This window comes from Ursus arctos, unplaced genomic scaffold (genome assembly GCF_023065955.2).
Source record: "Ursus arctos isolate Adak ecotype North America unplaced genomic scaffold, UrsArc2.0 scaffold_6, whole genome shotgun sequence".
Lineage (NCBI taxonomy): Eukaryota > Metazoa > Chordata > Mammalia > Carnivora > Ursidae > Ursus > Ursus arctos.
The window spans coordinates 51,821,897-51,843,204 of NW_026623078.1; the positions used below are offsets into that span (position 1 = coordinate 51,821,897).

The 21,308-nt window shown below is 44.1% G+C and overlaps 1 protein-coding gene across 5 annotated transcripts in view; it reads right to left on the minus strand.

Moving 5' to 3' along the window:
- Positions 1-21,308, minus strand: part of ANKRD46 (ankyrin repeat domain 46) — a 190,784-nt gene that overhangs the window by 105,905 nt on the left and 63,571 nt on the right. For 2 of the 5 annotated variants that reach the window (XM_057308123.1, XM_044382668.3), the window contains exon 5: positions 1,093-1,190. The exons of the other annotated variants lie outside the window; for them this stretch is intronic. In XM_057308123.1, coding sequence (XP_057164106.1) covers positions 1,093-1,190 — 98 coding nt within the window. The remainder of the gene's footprint in view (positions 1-1,092; positions 1,191-21,308) is intronic. 5 annotated transcript variants of the gene reach the window in all.

Sequence of the window (21,308 nt, forward strand, 5' to 3'; positions counted from 1 at the left end):
TTAATGACAATTTTGGGGAAAAAAGAGACATAAAAACTTGGAATGTGAAATATGACTCTGAGAACAGGCTGGTTTTTTTTTTTTTTTTTCCCCTCAGAATCTGTCCACCCTTTTTTCTGGCCCCTTTTCTTTCTGACAGCCACATTTATTCAAATTCTTTCTGTAAATGTCTTTAGTCTGAGGATTTAGATCTCGGGATTCAATCTTTCTTACCCAGACTCCCAGAATGGCCTGTCAATAGGAGCTTATTTAAAAAAAAAAACAAAAACAAAAAAACACCTCAGTATGTCACATGACCTGATGTAACAGATTCTAGTTAAAGTCACAGGAAGGTTGGTCTTGCTTTCAGAAACCAGTTCTCCGGCAACGCTGCTGTTGGGGTCAGATTCAGTGACATCGGACCACATGCGAGGGCAGACTCTAGTCTTAGCACCTAGGCCAAGATTCAGCAGGCTGCCGGTGCCTAGGGAAGGGCTTGATCTCCTGGACCTGCTCCTTAGGAGAAGCACCCCATCTAAGGCTCTGGAACATTCCCGTTCCAGTGCAGCCCATACAAAGCCAACATTCAGGAGCCATTCACCAGCATGTGCCAGGCGATCATATCACTCCCCATGCTTTCTCTCCAGTGTGTTTGGGATAGAAATGGCTGGTGGCCCCAGAAGAATCATGGTCTCCTTCCAGAGTGAACAGGTGCTGTTGAAAAGCAGCTAACAACCATCCAGGGACTCCATTTCTGAGACCCTCCAACCCTCCCCAGGTGATTCATTCTGGCCGGTGAAATATGAGCCTGAGTGATGTGACATTTTCTGGCTATGGTGGTTAAGCAGCCAGCGTGTCTTCCCTCACTTTCTTCCCATCTCGGGGCAGGAGCCTGGGGCCTGGAGTCACTGTGTGGAGGAGAAGCCCAGGACAGCTGCCTGACCAGGACTGTCTGCTTAGCGTTTATGTCAGCAGGAAATAAACTTCTGTGTTCAGCTGTTGGTATGTGGAGCTGTTTGTTACCCCATTCGCCCAGTGACTAAGATCATGCCCGTGCAGCATTTCCTAAACAGCAAAGGGCCTTGGGTTAAGAGGGAGTTCCCCAGCTCCTACCTTTCTCTGTGCGGAAACACCAGTCCTGCCCACGTGCCTGTGGCCTCGCTGGGGTCTCTGGGAGTTTCCCTCTCTCCATGCTCCCAGATGGAGCCTCTCTGTGGGGAAACAGTAAAGCAGGTGTGGAAGTGAAAAGCATGGCCTCTGAATCAGCGGGCTCAGGTTCAACTTCAAATGACACCGCTTACTAACAGGTGAGGCCTTGAGCGAGTAGCTTAACCTCTCTGACTTCAAATCCTGTCTTCTCAACAGGGGGATATTACTTCTAGAGGCGTCAGGAGGAATAAACGGAACACTCCGTGTAAAGTACCTGGCACACAATCAACACAGCAAGTGTTAGCACGACTGTTACTATTTACCGAGCCTGCTCCAGCATCACGGCCATGCAGACCGACGCACCCGGCAATACCATTGCGACTCTGGTCTCTCCTGCTTCCTCTTCACGACAGTAATTCCCACCAAGAACTCACACTTCTCTTTCATGGGTATTTGTATTACTTCTACCTCTATCCCCCAGATGTCACCCCTTTTTCTAGTCTTTGCCTGAGGTGCTACAACTAATTTAAGGACTTAGAAGCATTTTGCAAAATGAGAAGTAGGTGGATCCAAAGGAAGTGGGCCCAAATGCGCGTTGAATGAACATTTCTCTGCTTCAGGGGACAGTGGACCCTGTTCCAGAACTACCGTCCTCGTGTGTCAGCATTGCCCGCCATGGCCTCTCCTCAGGGCTCTGTGTTGCCAGAGGCTCTCAGGAGCTATTGTCATGCAGAAAGCCAAAAGGGGAAAGGGATGAGAAGTACCCCGACTGGTATTGGAGAGGGTGTCCTCCAGCACTTCAGAGGAAAGAGAAGCATGTTTGGGGTGTGAACAAAACAGATGGAAGAGAAGAACTGTGAGCAGAGTGACCCAGACATCTCTCTCCTTCATGATGGTCAAAAAGCACAAATAAAGAACAAAAGTTAATAGGGCTGCTCTGTGGGAGCTGGACTGTCTCTCGAGTATCACGGTCTTACTCTGTGACTGGACCCAAGGGGCCCCAGCGTCAGTAGAGTCATAACACATTTTTGCGGAGCTTGACATGAGTCTTAACGATCAAGTCAAGGAGTTTATTTGAAAATTTAAGTCAACACTTGCTGCATTGTTCAGTTGAGGGACAGGATCTAGGGGTGCATATGGGACAACAGGTGTAAAAAATCCATTGGAAATGCTGGCAGATTCCCAAAGTGAGGCGGCACCAAGCATGGGTTGCGACCACCCATGTTTGGTTCTCAGCTCTGTAAATACTGAACAAACCAAGAGGAGCGCAGCCGTAATGAAGGCAGCTCAGGCTCTCAGGACGGTCTCCTCCTCTTGCAATCAATCAACCGTCACGGTCATCTGAACACCTTGGAGCCTTGACTGTTGGTCTCATGTTAGGTTCTGGCAGGAGGAAACTTGAAATCCCACTGATTCCCCTCCTCTAGCATATGCTTTGCTAAGCTCAGATGGTCATAGAAGCTGAGGTTGGCCAGTGAGACAGAGGGCTGGCACTTCCCTGGAGGTGTGGGGTGAAAGAAGAGCATCCTTCTCATCCTTCCCATGATGGAAAGACCTGGAGAGTGAAGTTCCTGAAGAAGTTCCACTGGGCTCCCTCGCTCCAGTCCTGTGCGTGGAGGGCATGAGGCATTCAGGCAGGTACAGATGCCATGGGGTTGCCCGCTCTGCTCACCGCAGCATTACCTCCACGTGGCTTGCAGGGGAACACTGTGTTACTCAGCCGTCCCTAGCATGAGGGCTCAAAGGTGAGTGACATTGCACCAGAGGTGACTCAACCCTTTGGCTCAAGTCTCTGTCCTCTATTAAATGCAAATATCCTTGAACAAGAGATGCCATCATGGGAGACTAGAGAACCGAGTTCTAGTACCAGTTCCCCTCTCAGTTCCTGAGAGACGGTGGGCAGCATCCTTACAACCGGGTCACAGGACACCCTCTCTGAGGGACCTTCAAGGGCTGCCAGGAGTCCAAGGGGAACTAATAAGGATGAATGACCCTCACACTTGAGTGTGGTCTTTTCCAGAGGGCAGCTTAGGGGGGAAATGGAGGCGGAGAGAAACTGGGAGGCTGTGGGCCCTGACAGGGAGCTCTACTATCTGGCTGGGTAGGGGCTGCCCAACACAGTGAAGTCAGTCCTCACAGGCTAGGGCCCACAACGTGACACTCTGGACAACTGTGTCCTGAGCCCTTAGGAGGAGGCAGCCCTGTTCCCAGAGATGTGATACCTTGAATCCAAAGCCTCTATCTCTTGAGAGGAAGCTGGAGAGAGGATTCTGGGATAGCTCCTCTCTCCTGCATGAGACTAAGAGATAAGCTAGCCAGAAGGTAGAGGTACCCATTGTGTACTTGATTATCCTTCGATTACCAAACTAATGCCCCCTGAATATTTTATACCATAAACACTGCTTGCCAGTTTTCTCCAATGAAAGATAAGATGGCTACAATTATTTTTGTGGGTTGTTGTTGTTTTGTTTTTTTTTTTTACTTCCGAGGACCACTTCTGTTTGAGTTTGAGTTTTACCCATTTCAGGCAGAGGAGTCACTTTAGCTTGCTTGAAGGAGAGTTGAATTATGTTAGGCAGAGAATTTTGTTGAAGTTGACACCATGCTTCACATTGTGGTGTAGGTTGGCCTTGGCTTAGCTAAGGGTTGAGTGAAAGAGATAATTGCAATGTTTCCTGGCTGTCCAGCAACTTTTTAACCTCTCTTTGCTCTATTTGGGAAATGCCAGCTTTATGAGTCCTACTTTTATCAGGAAGAATCCAGAAAATCAGTTCCCAAACTCCTGTGCAATCAGAGCGCAGGCAACCGAATCAGAGTTACATTTGACTGAGAAGTGAGAGCTTCAAAGAAAAAGGCTCTGGGTGAAACCCATTTTGCTGTCAAGGAGGGCAGCAGAGGTTTCTTTTAGAAGAAATGGGACTGAAATAGTATCAGTGGAGTGGCAGTGCTGGTGGCCTTTTTCCTCGGCGGGGCGGCCGCCAAGCAGCAGCTTCTTCCCCCCAGGGGGTTCCGTAGCATGGATTCAAATGGTCTTCTATGAGATTGGTTCTCCAGGCTAATTCTGAGCTAGCCAATTTCTTTTTCATGAACTCTTTTCTGCTTGATTATCAGAATCAGCCCCTGTGATTTGCAGTGGGGGGTCCTGAAGGATTCAGCAACCAATTGCTAACTCCACCACCCCATCCTACAGATACTCTGAGCCCCGACATTGCTAGCCACAGCAGCGGCAGAAGTCTCTCATCTCAAACCTCGGCCCTGCACAAATGTCTTTCCTGCCTATAAGATCCAGGCCTCTCCTACTTTCCTCTTGGACCTATCCTCTCACACTGCCAAGCTAACAGCCACTTTGCAGGAAATGGATTGGTGAAGAGGTGCTTTGTAACCCCCATGTGACCACATGAGTCACCCTTGGCCTGGTTTCAAAGAGGCAGCCCATCATGAGAGAGGCACAAGTCCTTGCTCCTGGAGAGAGGGGTCAAGAGCTCCTCTAGGAAGGCTGCCTGCAGGGAAGCCACTTGGAGGGTTTCCATTCAGGTTCCAAATGCCTGGCCATCATTCTGTTCACAGAACACTTGAGGTCTTCTTGCTTAGATAATTCACCACTAATCCATGATAGAATCCAAAGAAATGCCCAGTTAGCTAATTTCTGCTTGTCTCCAACCAGAAGTATTTGTAGAATGTAAACTCCACAAGGACAGGGCTATATTCACTAACGGAATAATCCTAGTGCCTAGAACCATTCTTGGCATAAAGTGGGGTCCTCCATATATCACTGTTGAACAAATTGTGAATAAGTGACTGAATTTATTTATCCTGCAAACTTGCTACCAGATAATGGCCTATAACACACTCCGGTAAGAATAAACAATACAACTTCAGAAATTTGGCATGTCTTGAGAGTTTCACACACCCAAAATATTTCTATCTGCCTATTCTAGAAGCCTATAGGTATGGTAGGCTACCCAGTGTGAAACCATAGTGGAAAAGACTGGTTTATCTCTGTGATATTTTTGGTACCACCCACTAATTAAAATTTGTTGGCACTTGAAATATTCTTATTTGAGGCAGGCTGCCAACCCCCCAAACCTCTACTATCTGAAAACACCTCGTTTTTAAAGACAATGAAGGGGTAACCATACATACTGACAACTTTAAACAGTCAGCCTGGTCTTTAGTCGGCCTGGTCTTTAATGCCTATGTGAACTAAACATAAGCCTCCCAACAATGCCACGCTCCTGTGCATGGTCTTCCAGAGATTGTATAGGGTCTCAGGTCAGAGACATTTTTAGTCTGTGGCTGATAACATGCTAAAATGTTTGCATGCATCACCACATTTATCTTTCAAGGCCTTTGCAGGATTAAGTCATATAATAATCTCTAGCTGACAGATGAAGAAAGTGAAACGTTAAATTATTTGCTAGTGGATGGTACCAAGATTCCAACCCAGTCCAGCTGACACCAGGCCTACAGCCCTTACCATTGAGTGTTCTGTATCTGATCCACCAGAGGGTTTCTGGGGTTCCTCCAATGTCTGCATATGGAAGCAAATAGTCAAAGATGATTGTCATCCCCAAATATCTAATTCCCCCTCTGAGTCTTACAGCACCTATTCGAGGCTCAATGGGAGGCACTATGAGAACTTACACAACCCAGTGAGAGTCACAGTTTCTAGAATATTATTCTCTAGTCTCACACCCTGACATGCCCCATCCATACAAGTACAACCTTTTAAAACCTAGTATCTCTAGAAAATGTTCTGTGCACTCATTCAACAGAATGCAAAGACTCACTCTTCTATCTTATCTTTTTGGTCAAATATTCTGTTTTCTTGTGTCACTCCAAGTGGATCCAATTTTGCAATTTCTTTGATGGAAAAGTTCTGGATTGCCAAGTGACTTCAGTGGTAAAGATCTGACAGCAAAATCATTTGTTTTAATTTGCCAGAAGGAAAAACTTGGTCACCATTACATCAGCTATTTCAGACTTATCTTCTGTTTGCTGAAGAAAGTTTGCCTGAATAGTTTAAACATTGGTGAGAAGTGGGGGGCGGCGGGGGGAGCAGTGAGATGGAATCTCGCCTAGTTTCCAATTCTTCACCTCTTATCCATCAAAGGAAGAAAGCAATTTAGAGACTATTTTAAAGATAACAGACTCTCAGTCATAGAGCTCTGCTACAGTAAGCTGTGAATAAATGATTTTTCAGATGCTTCAAACATACTGTTTGTGAAGAAACCTTTTTTTTCTTAAAATTTTTTTTTATTATAACAGTAATGCTGTGGGATATGGCAGTTAAAGTCATCAGGAAAAAGAGAAAGAAAAAAATACCAAGTAAAATCTAAACTCTCTTCTCCATTTCATGAGTCCATTCTCTAGAAATAATCAATATTAAGGACGTTTTAATTATTTGATTTTCCATTAATATGTAAGCACAGATGTATATATTTTATAGTATTCGTATATACGTGGAGAAACTTTTGGTTGTTGTTCTAAGGCCTAAACGTAAGCTAGAGTTTGCTGCGGTTAAGTTAGCTAATAGAGGCCCCTATCTGAAAGTCTCTTATCTATACCTCCTGTTTTCACAAGTATGACATTTTTGGACATCTCCCTTCTTTGGGTGGTGCACTGAGAACCCAGAAATGAAGTGGATGTCGGCCTCGGCTGTTTTTGTATTAGAGATCTTGGCCAGGTCTAATTGTGTTCTGTCCTGCTAACTAAAGTCAAACCTGAAAATACAAACCTGAATTTATAGCCAACACTGGGATCAAAAAAGTTAAACCAAAAAATTACAACCCAGAAAACAAACAAACAAAAACCCCATTAAAACAATTTCCATTTCTGGGGTGCTTGGGTGGCTCAGTCGGTTAAGTGACCTAGTCTTGGTTTCAGTTCAGGCTGTGATTTCAGGGTCATGAGATCAAGCCCTGCATCAGGTTCAGTGCTTAGCCCCGAGTCTGCTTGGGACTCTCTTTCCCTCTCCTTCTGTCCCTCTCCCCTGCACGCACTCTCTCTCCCCCATCCTTTAAAATAAATAAATCTTTAAAAAAAAAACCAACCCACAACAATTTCTACTTCTTTGCCAGAACAGGAAGTTATTGCCGAATAAAGGATATTAATGCTTAAGTTTGGTAGAAAAGCGAAGAAAAAGTAACCCAGCACACTGAGTCCATTTTTTGGGGGGTGGGGCATTCACTTCCCACCCTCACAGGGAGGTTGCTTAGCCAAGTCTGTCATTAAATGCCCAGCAATGGAAAGGAGCCAAATGTTCCCAGGGAGGGGGCTTTCTCCCTATCTTGGGCTCACCTAGGAAACCAGATCTTAATAAAGTCCCTGATGACTTCACCATGTCCACAGCTTAGCCTTTTTCTTGGAACAGGAAAATAGCTGAGAATGTCGGGCAAGTCCTCCTTGCTCATATGATTCCCTTCTTTTAGTTTCTTGTCCACTTTTTTGAAACCCGGGACCAGTTCCAGCCCTTCTTTACAAGGGTGGGGCCAAAATTTGGTTTCAGTTTGATTTATCCCAGTACCTAACCCAGAATGGAGTTCAAATAAGAATTTTATAAACACTTTCTCATGCCAACATACGTGTCTTGCAATCTGGACATCTGGACATAATGTTAAACAAACATTACCCACCACAAAAACCAGTTGGATCCATTTGTGGTTACTTCAGCCCTGGGTAGTTCCTTCTTGAAAGGTTCTGGCCTTATACCTGTGGGAAGTAGCTTTGACCCCAGTAGGCTGCTGGCTCAGTGAGTTACAGCTGTCCCTGAATCATTTTCTGTTTTTCTCAGACCTGTAATATGAAGCTGGAAGGCCCAGCCGCTCCCTAGCGGGTGGCTCAACATTCCTCCTCTGGCACTAAACTTACTTATGACCATTTCTGTTGAAATTCTTTTGGTTGGTGGTGTGGGGGAGGGGGGTACATAGAGTCTCAACAAAACAATGCAGGATCAAGTTGTGATTCTCCTCATTCACTTAGAGATCCTGGAGGTATTTGGGAGTGGGCTTTTTGAATTCCATCCTATATGACCTTACCTCCCATGACCTCTTGGAAAAGTTTTCCACCCTCCATAATATTTCCAGCTACCCCAAATACAAGACAGAGATGACAGAGTGGTTGATTCTCCAGCATTCTCTAACCAAAGGTTCTGTATGTTGCTCTTATATTACCCACAATCCTATCATGGCCAATAGCAGCAATAGCTAATGTTTATCAATCACTCGCTACCTATACAAGGAATTGTTAAGCTTTTTACATGCTTAGCCTCATTTTGTTCCCATAACAACTCTGTGAGGTAGATATCCCTGTTAGTCCATTTTGCAGACAGGGAAACGAAAGAGTAATTGGGCAGACTAATTTGCTCAAGGACATTCAGCTTATAAATGGCAGCACCACCACTAACCCTGGTCTGTCTGGCTCCAAAATCCGTGCTTTAAGTCATGACCCTAAGCTATCCGTCAAGTCAGAGTTGATGATAAGGAAAAGGAATCTCAGTTTAATAATTGGCACTAGGTATGTGACATGTCAGAATCAAATGCAAGTTCTTATTCATTCTAAGGTCCTTCTCTTGTGCTCATCTTCTCCCATGCCCAGCATGCTGACACGTGCACGTGTCCAGATGGACGAGGTAAAAGAGTAAAGGAGTAGTTGAAAGATACAGAGCAGGGTGAAGGAAGACAGGACAGGCGAGGGTGGAAAGGATCCTCTTGTGGGCATAAAGAGAATGTCCCCTAAACTCTCTAGAAAGGGACAGATAGGGTCTGGCAGCTGAGGGAATGAAGATTTTAGTGTTTCCAGTAGGACCAGTGTTTTGACTGTGAGTTCAAGAGTGTCCAGCCACCAGACCAGACACCTCAGGGGGTGGAGACAGCCGAAGTGGCCTGGTGGCCTCCACGGAGGGGGTGGCCAGTCCTAAAGTAGCTCAGCCTTTGCAGTCTCAAAGAGGTGTATGCTTCTTGAGAGCTGACCAGACTCCCCAGCCCTGTCTTCACCCTTAACCATCCAAAAGAAACTCACAGACGCCTCTCCCACCCACAGTACCTCAACCACATGTCAAAAGAGTGCACCAGTAAACAGCCTCAGCTTGCTGCCCGTGGGAGCTAAGGGCAGGGTGTCTGCCCCAGCAAGGGCTCAGGTTACCGAGACTTCTTTCCCTTTGCGCTCTGGTTCTGCAGGACATTTTTAGTGGCTTATAAGTTTTGGGATAAATAATTAAAACTAGGTTAGCCTTGTCAGAAATAAACACTTGCAGCTGTGATATAATATAGCCTTGGGGGGAGGGGTGTGTTTGTGTTTCTTGCTGATACGTAAACCTTGCCCCATGTATAAGTCCACATTCCAGGGGTCATGTTCCCATATCTGTTGGCGTAAATGGAAAGCACAGAACCGTCAGCTTCACTCCCTTCAACCAAACAGCTCCTTGGACCCAGGGGCAAGCTGGCACCACCAACGTGCAGCTGCGGGCTGTAAACCGTGTGTCTAGGTTAATATTTGCTTATGTTTATATCTTGCCTGATAGGTGGATGGAATTTGCCTAATGATTGTGTTTCCCTGAAAAGTTAATCAATGTCTAAACGAACCAGTCACAGACCACCACAGAGGTGTAGTGAAGTTGGACTCCGAGTACCTGTTCCCAAGGGCCACGTCCCTGAGGTCAGGGCAGTGCGTGTGACCTGAGGAGCCCATGCCTCTGTGGCTGCTGGGCTGTTGTACACCCTATGCAAAGCTCTAGAATCTGAAAGCAAGGGATGCACCTCCTGGGCATTAAGTGACCTGTCCAACCAACAGGCCTAGCTACAGCCCTGCTTTCTTCAGGCCCCTTCCTCACCCTGACCAGGGGAGCTTTGTGCCTGCTTCATCAGGGCTGTTCATCCTAGAGTTGTCAGCCGGAAGAGCACTTTCACCCCTGCAAACTTACACTCAGCATACCCCATGTGCCACACTTGGAGGACACCGAAAGGAAAGAGGTGACTGAGATCCCAGTCCTAGAGCCCCTGACCGTTGAGAGAAGGGAGATGAAAAAGGCAATTACAATCTGGTGTGTGACATGCTTCATGAGAGAGTCTGCCCCCTGAACACAGCCTGGGGGATCAGGGATGCCTCTTAGAGGAGAAAAACAGAAACTGAGCAGAAGCCGGAGGGCAGATGGGTCCTCAAAGAGGTCCACATCCTAATCACCAAAATCTGTGAATAGTACTTCATATGGCAAAAGATACTTTGCAGGTGTGATTAGGTTAAGTATCCTGAGAAAAGAGGTTATCCTGGATTATCTGCGTGGCCCCAAATGTAATCGAAAGTGTCTTTGTAAGAGGGAGACAAAGGGAGATCTGACTTTGGCCAAAGAGAAAGCAAGCTGACCACAGAGAGGAGCCTGGAGTGATGTGCTTTGCATGTGAGCTGGGGGCTGCAAGCCTGGAATACAGGCAGCCCCTAGATGCTGAAAAAAGCAAGGACATGGATTCTCTCCTCAGAGCCTCCAGAAGGAACCAGCCCAACCAGTACTTTGACTTTACCCCAGGGAAACAGATTTCAGACTTCTGGCCTATAGAAATTTAAGAGAATAACCTTGGTTTGTTTTGAGCCACGATGTGGAAATTTGTTACAGCAGCAATGGGAAACTAATACAGTGGGGGTGGGATTTGGAGACAGCATATGGCCCAAGCGGAGGACACAGCATATCAAAGGCTGGGTATGACACATCTTATAATTTAGTAGCTAGAGGACCGGGTTGATGTCAGAGAGTGGAGGGAATGGTGTGGTGAGAGTTCAGAACTCAGAGGTGCTTAAGGTCAAGACTCTGACCCTATACGTCACATCACTGAACTAGGGTTTCTTCTGAGGATGCTGGGAGTCATTAAGAGCATTCTGGGCAGGAAAGGGACACTATCAAATGGTGACCGAGGAAGTTATCTCTGGCTAGGATGCAGAGTCCCAATTGAGGAGGGCGGTGTGGCCTAAGACCAGAGGCAGAGTGTCTGTAGGCAACATTCGATCCTGGCTCTGTGGCTCTAGTAGCTTCCATTGGATTTCCAAGCTCTCCTCCAAAGTTCCAAGGGACCAGATCAACTTCATTTCATTCAATTAAATACTGAGTCATTCCTGACTTGTACAGGAGTATCCAAGTTTGCTCTTTATGGTAATTGCCTACAAATAACACTGCACAGGCTTGAGTTTTTGAGATATAAAACTAGGCTATGCAGGTGGACTTTTCCAACTAGATCTTACGTAAACCATAATGAGGAACCTAAACAACTTATGATGGCAGCTGGGCCTGGAACTGGTGGGATAGAATTTGGGGCCCGTGTGTGCATGTCTTTAGTGGATTATATCTGCCACCGCAGATGCTTTCTGGTCTCTGGACCCTTCATCAGGTGCCAATGTCTACAGCAAAATCCAGATTTTCTTGTACTCTTCTAGGTGCTCCTACATAAAATTTGATACAAACCTAAATCCCTGCAGGAGCCAGTCAAAACATAAACAGAGAATGGTGATGCCTGTTCTGCCTAAAAGCGTTTGAATTCAGATGATCAAAAAATACATCCCATGCAGCCTGAGGCCAACTTTGTAACCCTAACGAAACTAAGCCCCTTCCAAAACCAACCTTCTCTCACAGCTTCATCAGGGCCCCTTTTATAAAGGGGACCCACCACTGTGGCTTTTTATAAACTTGATCCTTAGTATGGGGAGATCTAGAGAGGGACCATCGGAGTGGAGCGGGTGCCACAATCCTCCTGATGTACAGGCTTGAGCAACTGAGAATACCAGCTCTCTCACTCCTTGCCACCCCAACTCCAGCAGCCAAGGTTTAGAGAAAGTTTAAAGGACATTGTTAATAATAAACTCAACCACTTAGGAGAAATCATTGGTTCAGAATATGAACTCAAGGCTGGGGTATATGGCCAAGGAGAAAAACATTTGAGAAAACAGGCTTTTCCTCTTAGACACTGGGGATGTTGTAGCCCTTCAAACATAAATAAAAGCCAAAAAAAAAAAAAAAAAAAAAAGCTTCCTAACAGAATGTCCGTATTTAAGAAGAGGTCTAGGAGTTCTCTCAGCCTAATGAATAAAACCTGTGATAAACTTTTTTAGGCAGGCTCATTTCATTGAAGGATTCAGGGTAGTGACTAGTGAGGGAAGATGACAACTGAGTAAATTAGCAAAGAACAAGAGGCCTGGAGCTGTAATTCCTGACTTCTGTTTATGGTTTTGAGATCTTCAGTCTGCGTATCTGTAAAATGGTGCTGATTAACTTTGCCCCAAACTCTGTGCACCAAACAGTTTACTGAAATGAGAAGTGAAATAATATCAATAAAACCCAGCAAAGCTGGCTTATTTATTATTGGCCATGAAAGAGGCATTCCTCCAAGATCTTTACATAGGAGTTTATTTAAACCTTACAGCAAACCTGGGAGATACTTTGGAATTATCCCCATTTTCAAAGGTGAGTAAGCTGAGGCATAGGGAAGACATGTATTTTGCACAAAGTCACAGTAGCCAGAGCAGGAATTTGAACCCGAGAAGTAGCCAGAGCAGGAATTTGAACCTGCAGGGTCCAGGATCTTAACTACTATTGTATTCTACAGCCTTACTAGAAAAAGAAAATCCAAATGACTGCCCAGCAATTGTCTCTAAAAAGTAGAAAAAGTAGTAGAGATAGAGTTCTGTGTTCCAGAAAAGGGGGAATAGTTTGTATTAGACCAACCCTACCCAGATGTCAACAGACAGCAGTGGTAAACTCTGGACGAAGCCTACAAAACAACTGTGTGAAGCCACTAGAGCACGACCAGAATTAAGCAGAAACTGGAGGGGAGTTGACACATGGGAGAAGAAAATGACTACAGGTGAGCTTCCCTTTTAATTTTTTTTTTTTTTTATGGGTTTTTACCTAGCAGTAGACCTCAGTCGGGTGCTCAAGGTAACTATAATTTGGAAACAAACTGGAAATCTTACCGGCTTGAGGAACCAGATAACTGAATTTAGGGCTGCCAAAGCAGCTATAAAGTGAGGTGGGGAAATCCAGGAAAGGATAGAGCCAAAGAGAGGGAACCCCAAATTCTGTATATAAACTCTGCTCAAATTTCTGGCTGACTTCTGAGCTACTCATGTATAGGGCAAACTCCAAGCAGTTAAGCGAAGCTAAAAGAACCAACAAAAATGCAGCTACTGTCCAATGGAGGGGAGAGAAGAGTTTGAAGTTGAGTGCAACTAAGTTAGTTGCCTATTAAAACAACAACGATAATAAAAATCAACACTTTATTAAAGAACATACCAGAAGCTAGAGTCTGTACAATGTATCATTCACAATGACCAAATTCAAAATCATTAGATGTTTCAAGAAGAGAGAGAATGTAACTCATACTCAAGAGAAAAGGCAATCAATGGAGACACACTGAGATGATCCAGATATTGCAACTCACAGAGAAGGTCTTTAAAGCAGTGATTGTAATTATGCTCAAGAATGTAAAGAAAAGTAAGTTCACAATCAATGACAAGATATGAAATCCTAGCAGATAAATAGAAATGATTAAAAAAATAAACAACTTGAAATTCTGGGACTGAAAAATACAGTATTACATAAAAATTCATTGAATAGGCTCAAGAGAAGATTGGAGATGACAGAAGAAAGTGTCAGTGAACTCAGCGATATATCAACAGGAATTAAACAATCTGAAGAACAGAGAGAAAGGAGGTTAAAAAAATGAACAGGTGATCAGAGACATGTGGGACAGTATTAAGAGGTCTATCATGTTATTGGAGTTCTAGAAGGAGAGGAGAAAATAAGGCATGAAAAAAATGAAGAAATATGTGCCAAAATTAATTCAAATTTGATGAAAGACATAATTTTATAGATGCAAAAATACAAGCAAACCCCAAGCAGGATAAATACAATGAAAACCACATGTAGGATGTACTCCATCTTAGCTGAAAACCAAACACAAAGAGAAAATGAGCTAGGGAAAAATGGCACATTACCTACAGGGGGCTAACAATATAAATAACAGCTGATTCACTCATGAAGGACAAACAGTGGAGATCAGAAGTCAGTTGATTCTCTCTAAAGGGCTGGGACTAAAAACAAAACAAAACAAAAAAAACCCTGTCAACCCAGAATTCTGTATTCAGAAAAATACACCACAAGGAATGAAGGTGAAATAAAGAAACTTTCATATAAATAAGAACTAAAAGAATTAGTCATCAGCAGACCTGAGCTACAAGAAATGATAAAGTTCTTTCATCCTGAAGGGAAATGATATCAGACAGAAACTCAACTCATCAGCAAGGATTGAAGGGTGCTATAAATGCTGTGTATGTGGATACAGGTAAGCGTTGATTTTTCTCTTGATAGCTTTAAAATACATAGGAGTACTTAGAGCAAAATTTATAACATCTTATTGCAAAGTGTATAACATATGTAGATGTAATACATAAGACAGCTGGAGCATTCAGATGAAGGCAGTGAACAAAACTATATGGTTGCAAAATCCTTACATTTTTGTGAAGTGCTACAATATTGACTCCAAGTAAATTGTTGTAAGTTAAGGATATTTATTACAATCCGAGAGCACTTACTTAAAAAAAACAACAACAACTAATGCAAATAGGGATCACTAAAACGCCAGCAGAGAAATTAAAATGTAATTCTAAGAAAAACAAAACAGAAAACAAAACAAACCCCCACCCCTAACCACAACTACCTCCAAAGAGAGCAGGAAAGAGAAACAGGAATAAAAATAGATTGGACAACCTAAAAACAATGAATACCCGTATCAGTACATTAATTACATTAAATATGAATTGACCAAAATGCTCCACTTAAAATTTAAAAATTATTAGACTGGAAAGGAAAAGGAGGAACCCAATTTTATGCTATCTATAAGCACAATATAAGTGTAAATTCAGAGGCAGTTTGTAAGAAAGGTGGAAAAATTATATTAACACTATTTATAAAATGAACTCATTCTATGAGATCATCATAACACTGGTACCAAAACCAAGGAAAGCTATTACAGTAAAAGTAAAACACACAGCAATATTCTCCATGAACATGGGTGCAAAAATCCTTAACTAAATATAGCAAGTTGAATCTCAAAAATAAAAGAAACAACTCCATTAAACACAGGCAAAAGACACGAACAGTTACTTCACAAAAGAGGATACATCACCAACCAATAAGCATGTGAAAAAGTGCTCAACATCATTAATCACCAAGGAGATGTACATTAAAACCACAATGATACACCACTACATACCCACCAAAATGGCTTAAAGTAAGATGACAGAAAACACTAAATGTTGGAAGGATGTCAAGAAGCAACCAGAACTCTCATACATTATTAGCAGATGTAAAACAGTTCAAACACTTTAGAAAAAAGATCTGCCCAGTTTCTCATAAAATTAAACATATGCCTCCCCTACATCTCAGCAATTCTACTCCTAAGTATTTACCTAAAAGAAAATATATATCCACAAAAGCCTCATACAAGAATATTCATAGCAGCCTTATTTATAACTGCTAAAAATGGGAAACAACCAAAATATCCATCATCAAGGGAATGGATAAACAAACTATGATATATTCATACGAATGGAATAAAATCAGTAAGAAAAAGGAATTAACTACTAATAAATGCAAAAACATGATGAATCTTTAGCTGAGTGACAAAAGCCCTACACAAAAGAGTATGTGCTGTGCAATTTCATTTATGTGAGGTTCTAGAACACGCAAGACTAATCTAAGGTTTAAAAAAATCAAAATAACACTTGTTCTGGGAGTGGAGATGGAGATGGAGTGGGAAGAGGTATTTGGAACTCTCCAAGGTAATGGAAATATTGTATATCTTGTTAAGGGTTTGGGTTACACAGGGATATGCATTTGTCAAAACACATTGATTGGTACACTTATGATTTGTGCATTTTAGTTATTGTAAATTCTACCTGAAAAAAAAGAATTATCTACAAATACTGAACTTTAGTTGATGACATGCAGTCTAAAATGTTTACAGGTGACGAATGCTGAGGTCCAGAACTCAGAAATGTAACAAAAACAAGATGGCGGGATCTCTGAGTGGATAGATGGATAGATATGTGATAAAGCAAATATTGCAAAATGTTAACAAATGCAGAGTCTAGAAAGAGGGAATATGACTGATCACTGTAGCGCTTTCAACTTTTCCGGATTTTGACATTTTTTATAGGTTGAGAAAAAAAGAGTAGAGAATAGAGTTAGATGGGGGAAAAAAGTGAAGAAGGGGTCTTGGGTTCATAGACAATCAAAGGAACGTATGAGGGAACGTCGAGGTGTAATTGAAATGTCTGGGGCACCGTTTCCCAATTGGATAATACTGAAAATATCGCGGAGAGCCTTAAAAAGTTGTATTTCTCAGCTCCTCTCTTAGAAGTCCTAATTTTGGACTGATCTGGGATAGACCTGGAAATACGTTTTAAAACTCACTGGGTGATCCCTGATAACCATCCATCTTAGGAACCACCGGTCTAAGAGGCCGTAGTTACTTTTATCTGCAAGAAGTACTGGGAAAGATACCGTATACAAGAAAATCAAGTAAGATTTTCATTTTTGGTAATCTCTGTCCATCTTTAAACTTGCACTTTGAAAACAGTTTTACACGAAGCGATTAGTGGCGACTGATTTCAGCTTATTGTGAAATGTAGTCAGATGTCAAATGTGGGCACTCCTCGTTTACCTGCCCAAAGAGTAGTGGTGATGCCACTCTCGGTTGATGATAAACTGGATGTCTGGTGATGCTGAAGACACTGCAACAGATGTGGATGACAGGGGTGTCCTCATGTGGAATCTTGAGCCTGGAGAGGGCTGGCTTGGTAAGGAGGTCAGAGTATCTCCTTCCTGCCCCCATCCCCTCGACAAGCTCACTTTGACTTTTAGGTAGTTTCCCAGCCTGGGGAATCCTCCCCACCTCTTCTCAATTTATCCCAGTACTTGAAAGTCATGAAGGTCCCCCTTTCTCCTAAGACTTCCCCAACTCCCACAGAGCAGAGTCTTATTGTATTGATAATCTACACAATTCCTATCCTGCAGTGTTCCCTTTTTTTTTTTTTAAATCAAAGTGATTATTCTTTCACATCCCTACTTTCCGTTTCCATACTAGATAGGGAAGGTGTGGCGAACATTTGCTATTTGTTTTGGCTGCCCTGGAATTCCCCACCTCATGAATGAATGTTTACCTTCTGCTAAAAATCAGAACCTTCCAGAAACTCTGTTTTTTAGCCTCCCTTGCAGTTGGATGTGGGCATGTGACTCTAGACTCCTGCCTCTGACTTAGAATTGAAAGCCTTGGAATCCTAGGCCTTGCCATGGTGACAGTGGTGTCCTCACCAGCTTGTTCCTATGAGGTTACCCAGTGGTTTTCCTGTTCTCCAGCCTCTCATGGTTTCTGCCCATTTTCTGAGTCTGGGTCCCAGCTCCGCTTCCAGTTATACTCTTCTAAATTTCTTTCCTTCTTGAACCAGGCCAGAGTTTGTTTCTGTTGCTTGCAATTAGGCAAATAGATTTGAGCTATATAAGCATTTAAGATACTGAACAATTAAGAATTTAGGATTCAAGGTAAGACTCAGAACTTATTCATCCCTTCAAGAATTTTCCTAGCCATTTAGGTAGGTGTACTTACTTTTGAAATCTTCTGTGTGGTTCTCTTTCCAGAGAGCTCGTCTTAGGGGTGCCTGGGTGGCTCAGTCGTTAAGCATCTGCCTTCGGCTCAGGGCCTGAGCCCAGGGTCCTGGGATCGAGCCCCACATCAGGCTCCTCCGCTAGGAGCCTGCTCCTTCCTCTCCCACTCCCCCTCTCGTGTTCTCTCTCTCAATGGCTGTCTCTCTCTCTGTCAAATAAATAAATAAAATCTTAAAAAAAAAAACCCAAAGAACAGAGAACTCGTCTTAGCTCTCCATCCAGATTGTAAACACTTGAAGTAGGGCTTGTTCTGAATCCTCTTAAGGCCCAGCTGAGAAGCTAGGCTGTAGTATTGCTCTGTAAATACTTAATGATTGATTGAGACACTAATAAACATAATTTGCTTTCTTCAGGCATGAACAATCCTTATGAGCCGTTAATTCCCACTCAGTCCCATGTACAGACACGTGTATCCTTGGCTGTAAGAGTCCATTCGTTTTGGGTTATCTCTTAGCTCACTGTCTAAGGGCTCATGTAAGTCTTCTCCAATTTCCTTTTGGTCTTTGGCTTAAAATTGTTTACTCATAAAAGGTTTAAGTAGTCTCTCGGACATATTCAAATCTCTCCTACCATGGCTGGTGGGCTCCCTCCCTGCATATCTCAAGGGCTCTATGACCTTTAAGCTGAGAGATCCAGGAAACACACCAAAGATTGTCAACATGGCTTTTATCCCAGAGAACAAAAACCAAAACTGCACGCAGAAGTTCTGTCTGGCCAAGCCATTGTCAAGGTACTCGAGGTCAACTTCATTCACTTATCAGTATTAGCTCTTTCTTAGAAAAGGTACCTGCATTCACATCTCCTTTCCCGAGTCATATCAGGGGTCTCTACCCAGCTGAGAATCTGAGAATCTATAGATTTTGAACAAGAACAAAACAGCTTCTTCCTGTAGAAACATCCTGAGGGGCAGGTAGATTGGCATTAACTAAAGCTGCTGTCTCCTTTCCAGTCTTTTGACAGATATGGCCTGGATCCGTGACCTCATCGATCACCCTACTGTCAGAGATAGAGTGAGCACTTACTATGTGCCAGCAGGTGGCCCAAAGAAATGAAGATAAAGCCCTGCCCTAAGGGTGCTAGTTCAGTTCAAGAAATATTTATAGACTGCCTACTTTGGCAAAATGGTATAGGACAGTGTGCCAAAACCAGGGGTTGATCTTGGTTTAGAGCTCTGAGGTCTGTCTGCCAAGTCTCTGCTCCTGAGGCAGGAGGTCCCAGGATCCTCAGGGTGGGAGGGCCAGGGTGACAGCATCCTCTACCAAACAGCTGACCACGGTCAAGCCACTGACAGCACTTGATAAAGATGCCGATTCCTGGGCTCTACCTTCAGAGGTTCTGGTTCACTAGGTCTTGGGGGAAGGAGACCAGGAATCTGCATTTTAATTAGTGCTGCTGGTGTTCCAAGGACCAAACTTGGAGACAAGTTCACCTTCAGAGGCATCTGGGATAAAAATTTCACCCAACCTCCTAAGGCCGCACGCCATATCCAGCAAACAAAGGAAGTGATCACTCGTTTTTAACCACAGCCACTAGAGAGTGGATACACCTGGTATTTCTACATTCTCCCCAACTGCAAAAACAAAGTGTGCCTTCCCCTCCTTTGTGGCTAACAGCTTCTATTAACTAACAGGGGAGAGCAGTTTATTGCCTCTGGCACAATTCCAGTAGTTTCATCCTACAGAAAATCCAGAGTTTTTGCCCCAATAGAGGACTCTGCTTAAGGCCCACTCACCTGAGCCTGGTAATAGCTACCCCGACCCAAGAGTCCCGAAGGACACGGACCTCAAGAAATCCACTGCGGGCTCATCAGAGGAGTTTCCAGAGGGGAGCTGGGTTGTCCATGGGGACAAGATGAGCCCAGATGGAAAGGGACAGATCAGGAATTCTGGGCTGGGAAAGCAGCAGGAGGGAAGGTTTTAAGGTGGGAATGACCTCCTTACCTGTGAGGGCTCCAGCCTCAGGCAGCACATGGGAGCCCCTGGTTTGGGGGGAGGAGGACAGTAATGGGGTTCCTGAGCTAGAAGAACTAACCCCACTGCAGACTGCGGATGGATGGAGGGGCCAAGGAGGAGGAGGATGGCATCTAGAAGTGTCCAAACCCTGGGTTCTCAGCCTGCAGGAAGCAGTCAGGCACGGGCTCCTCTGAGGGCCAGCCTGGGGGAGGGGTGGCAGCAGGATGTTCTCACCTGGAATGGAGGGCAGAGATTCAGGCAGGGGGCTGTCAAGGTGGAGAGGGCTGAACCTGGAAAAGGGGGGCTTACTAAAGTCACCGTCAAAGAGTACTAGCCAGATATTAAGCCCTGAGACTTAGGTGAGGGTGTCAGGACAAGCTGAAGTCAGTGGATTAATAGTAGAAGGCAGGCTCTGGCTGGGATGTACTCACAGTTAGAAAAATTAGGAAGAGAAAAGGGAAACTGAGGCAATAAAAAATTGGGCAGTCTCATCATAAGTTGGACAAATACCCATGGACCCACTACACAGTTTCTGGAGATGCCACATTTAAACATCCCTTCCCCCTTGGCCCCTCCTCCATCTCCAAGCCAGAAGTTCACATTATTCCACAGGGCACCCAATAAATGTCCAATGAGCCTCTAAATCAATTTGACTTCTTTTGTTCCTTGATAGATGGGAAGAACCAGCCTCAGCTGGGGTGGGGGTGGAGGCTACAGGACCCTTGCATCAAGGTCTGTAACCACAAGCCTGGGCCTGTTTTCCATTAATAATATCATTAAGGCCAGTGCATCTGAATGGGATCTTAAGAACTTATCTGAAGATTAATATCACAAGCCTGATACTGAGCGCAAAGCTCTGCAATGTATTTGTGCTCAGAGAAGATGTTTGCTAATGCTTGGTTTTTATTTCCCTTGGAGCTGGTATACATCAGCAAGGCCTGGGGATAATGAATAACAGCACGGACTATAAATTTTAAAATAAACAAAATAAAAACTCAAAGAATGCTAATGCAGACCAGTTCTGGGATATGTCGCATGTTGCTAAGACTGTGATGATTAGACCTTAATGATCAGATTCTATTATCTGGTCCTTAGAAACAGTAGGTGGCTGCCTCTTGATTGTATTAGTTCCTGAGTTATAAATTCTCAACACGTCACATTGCAAATGTGACAAATGGGGCTAGAGGAGGAAGGCAAGGGAGGGCAGACTTGGGAAAAAGACGGATGGGGTCTCTGGCAGGGACCACTGGCTTCCCACCAAAACCCATCTCCCCTTCTTGCTGGGTGAGAGCTAGGCAATATTGCCCAGCTCCTCTTGCAGGTAAGGGTGGCCAAGGACTGGCCAACTGACTTCCAGCCAATGGAGTGTGAGGAACTTTTGAGACGGCAGCATGCTTCCTTTATGGTCTTGTTCCCCTTCCACTGGCTCAAGGCCCTTGGGGATGATGCAGCCACAGCTGGAAGGAGCCTGGGTCCCTGAATCACCCTGCAGCATAGAGCCACCTGCGGATCTGGAACGTCCA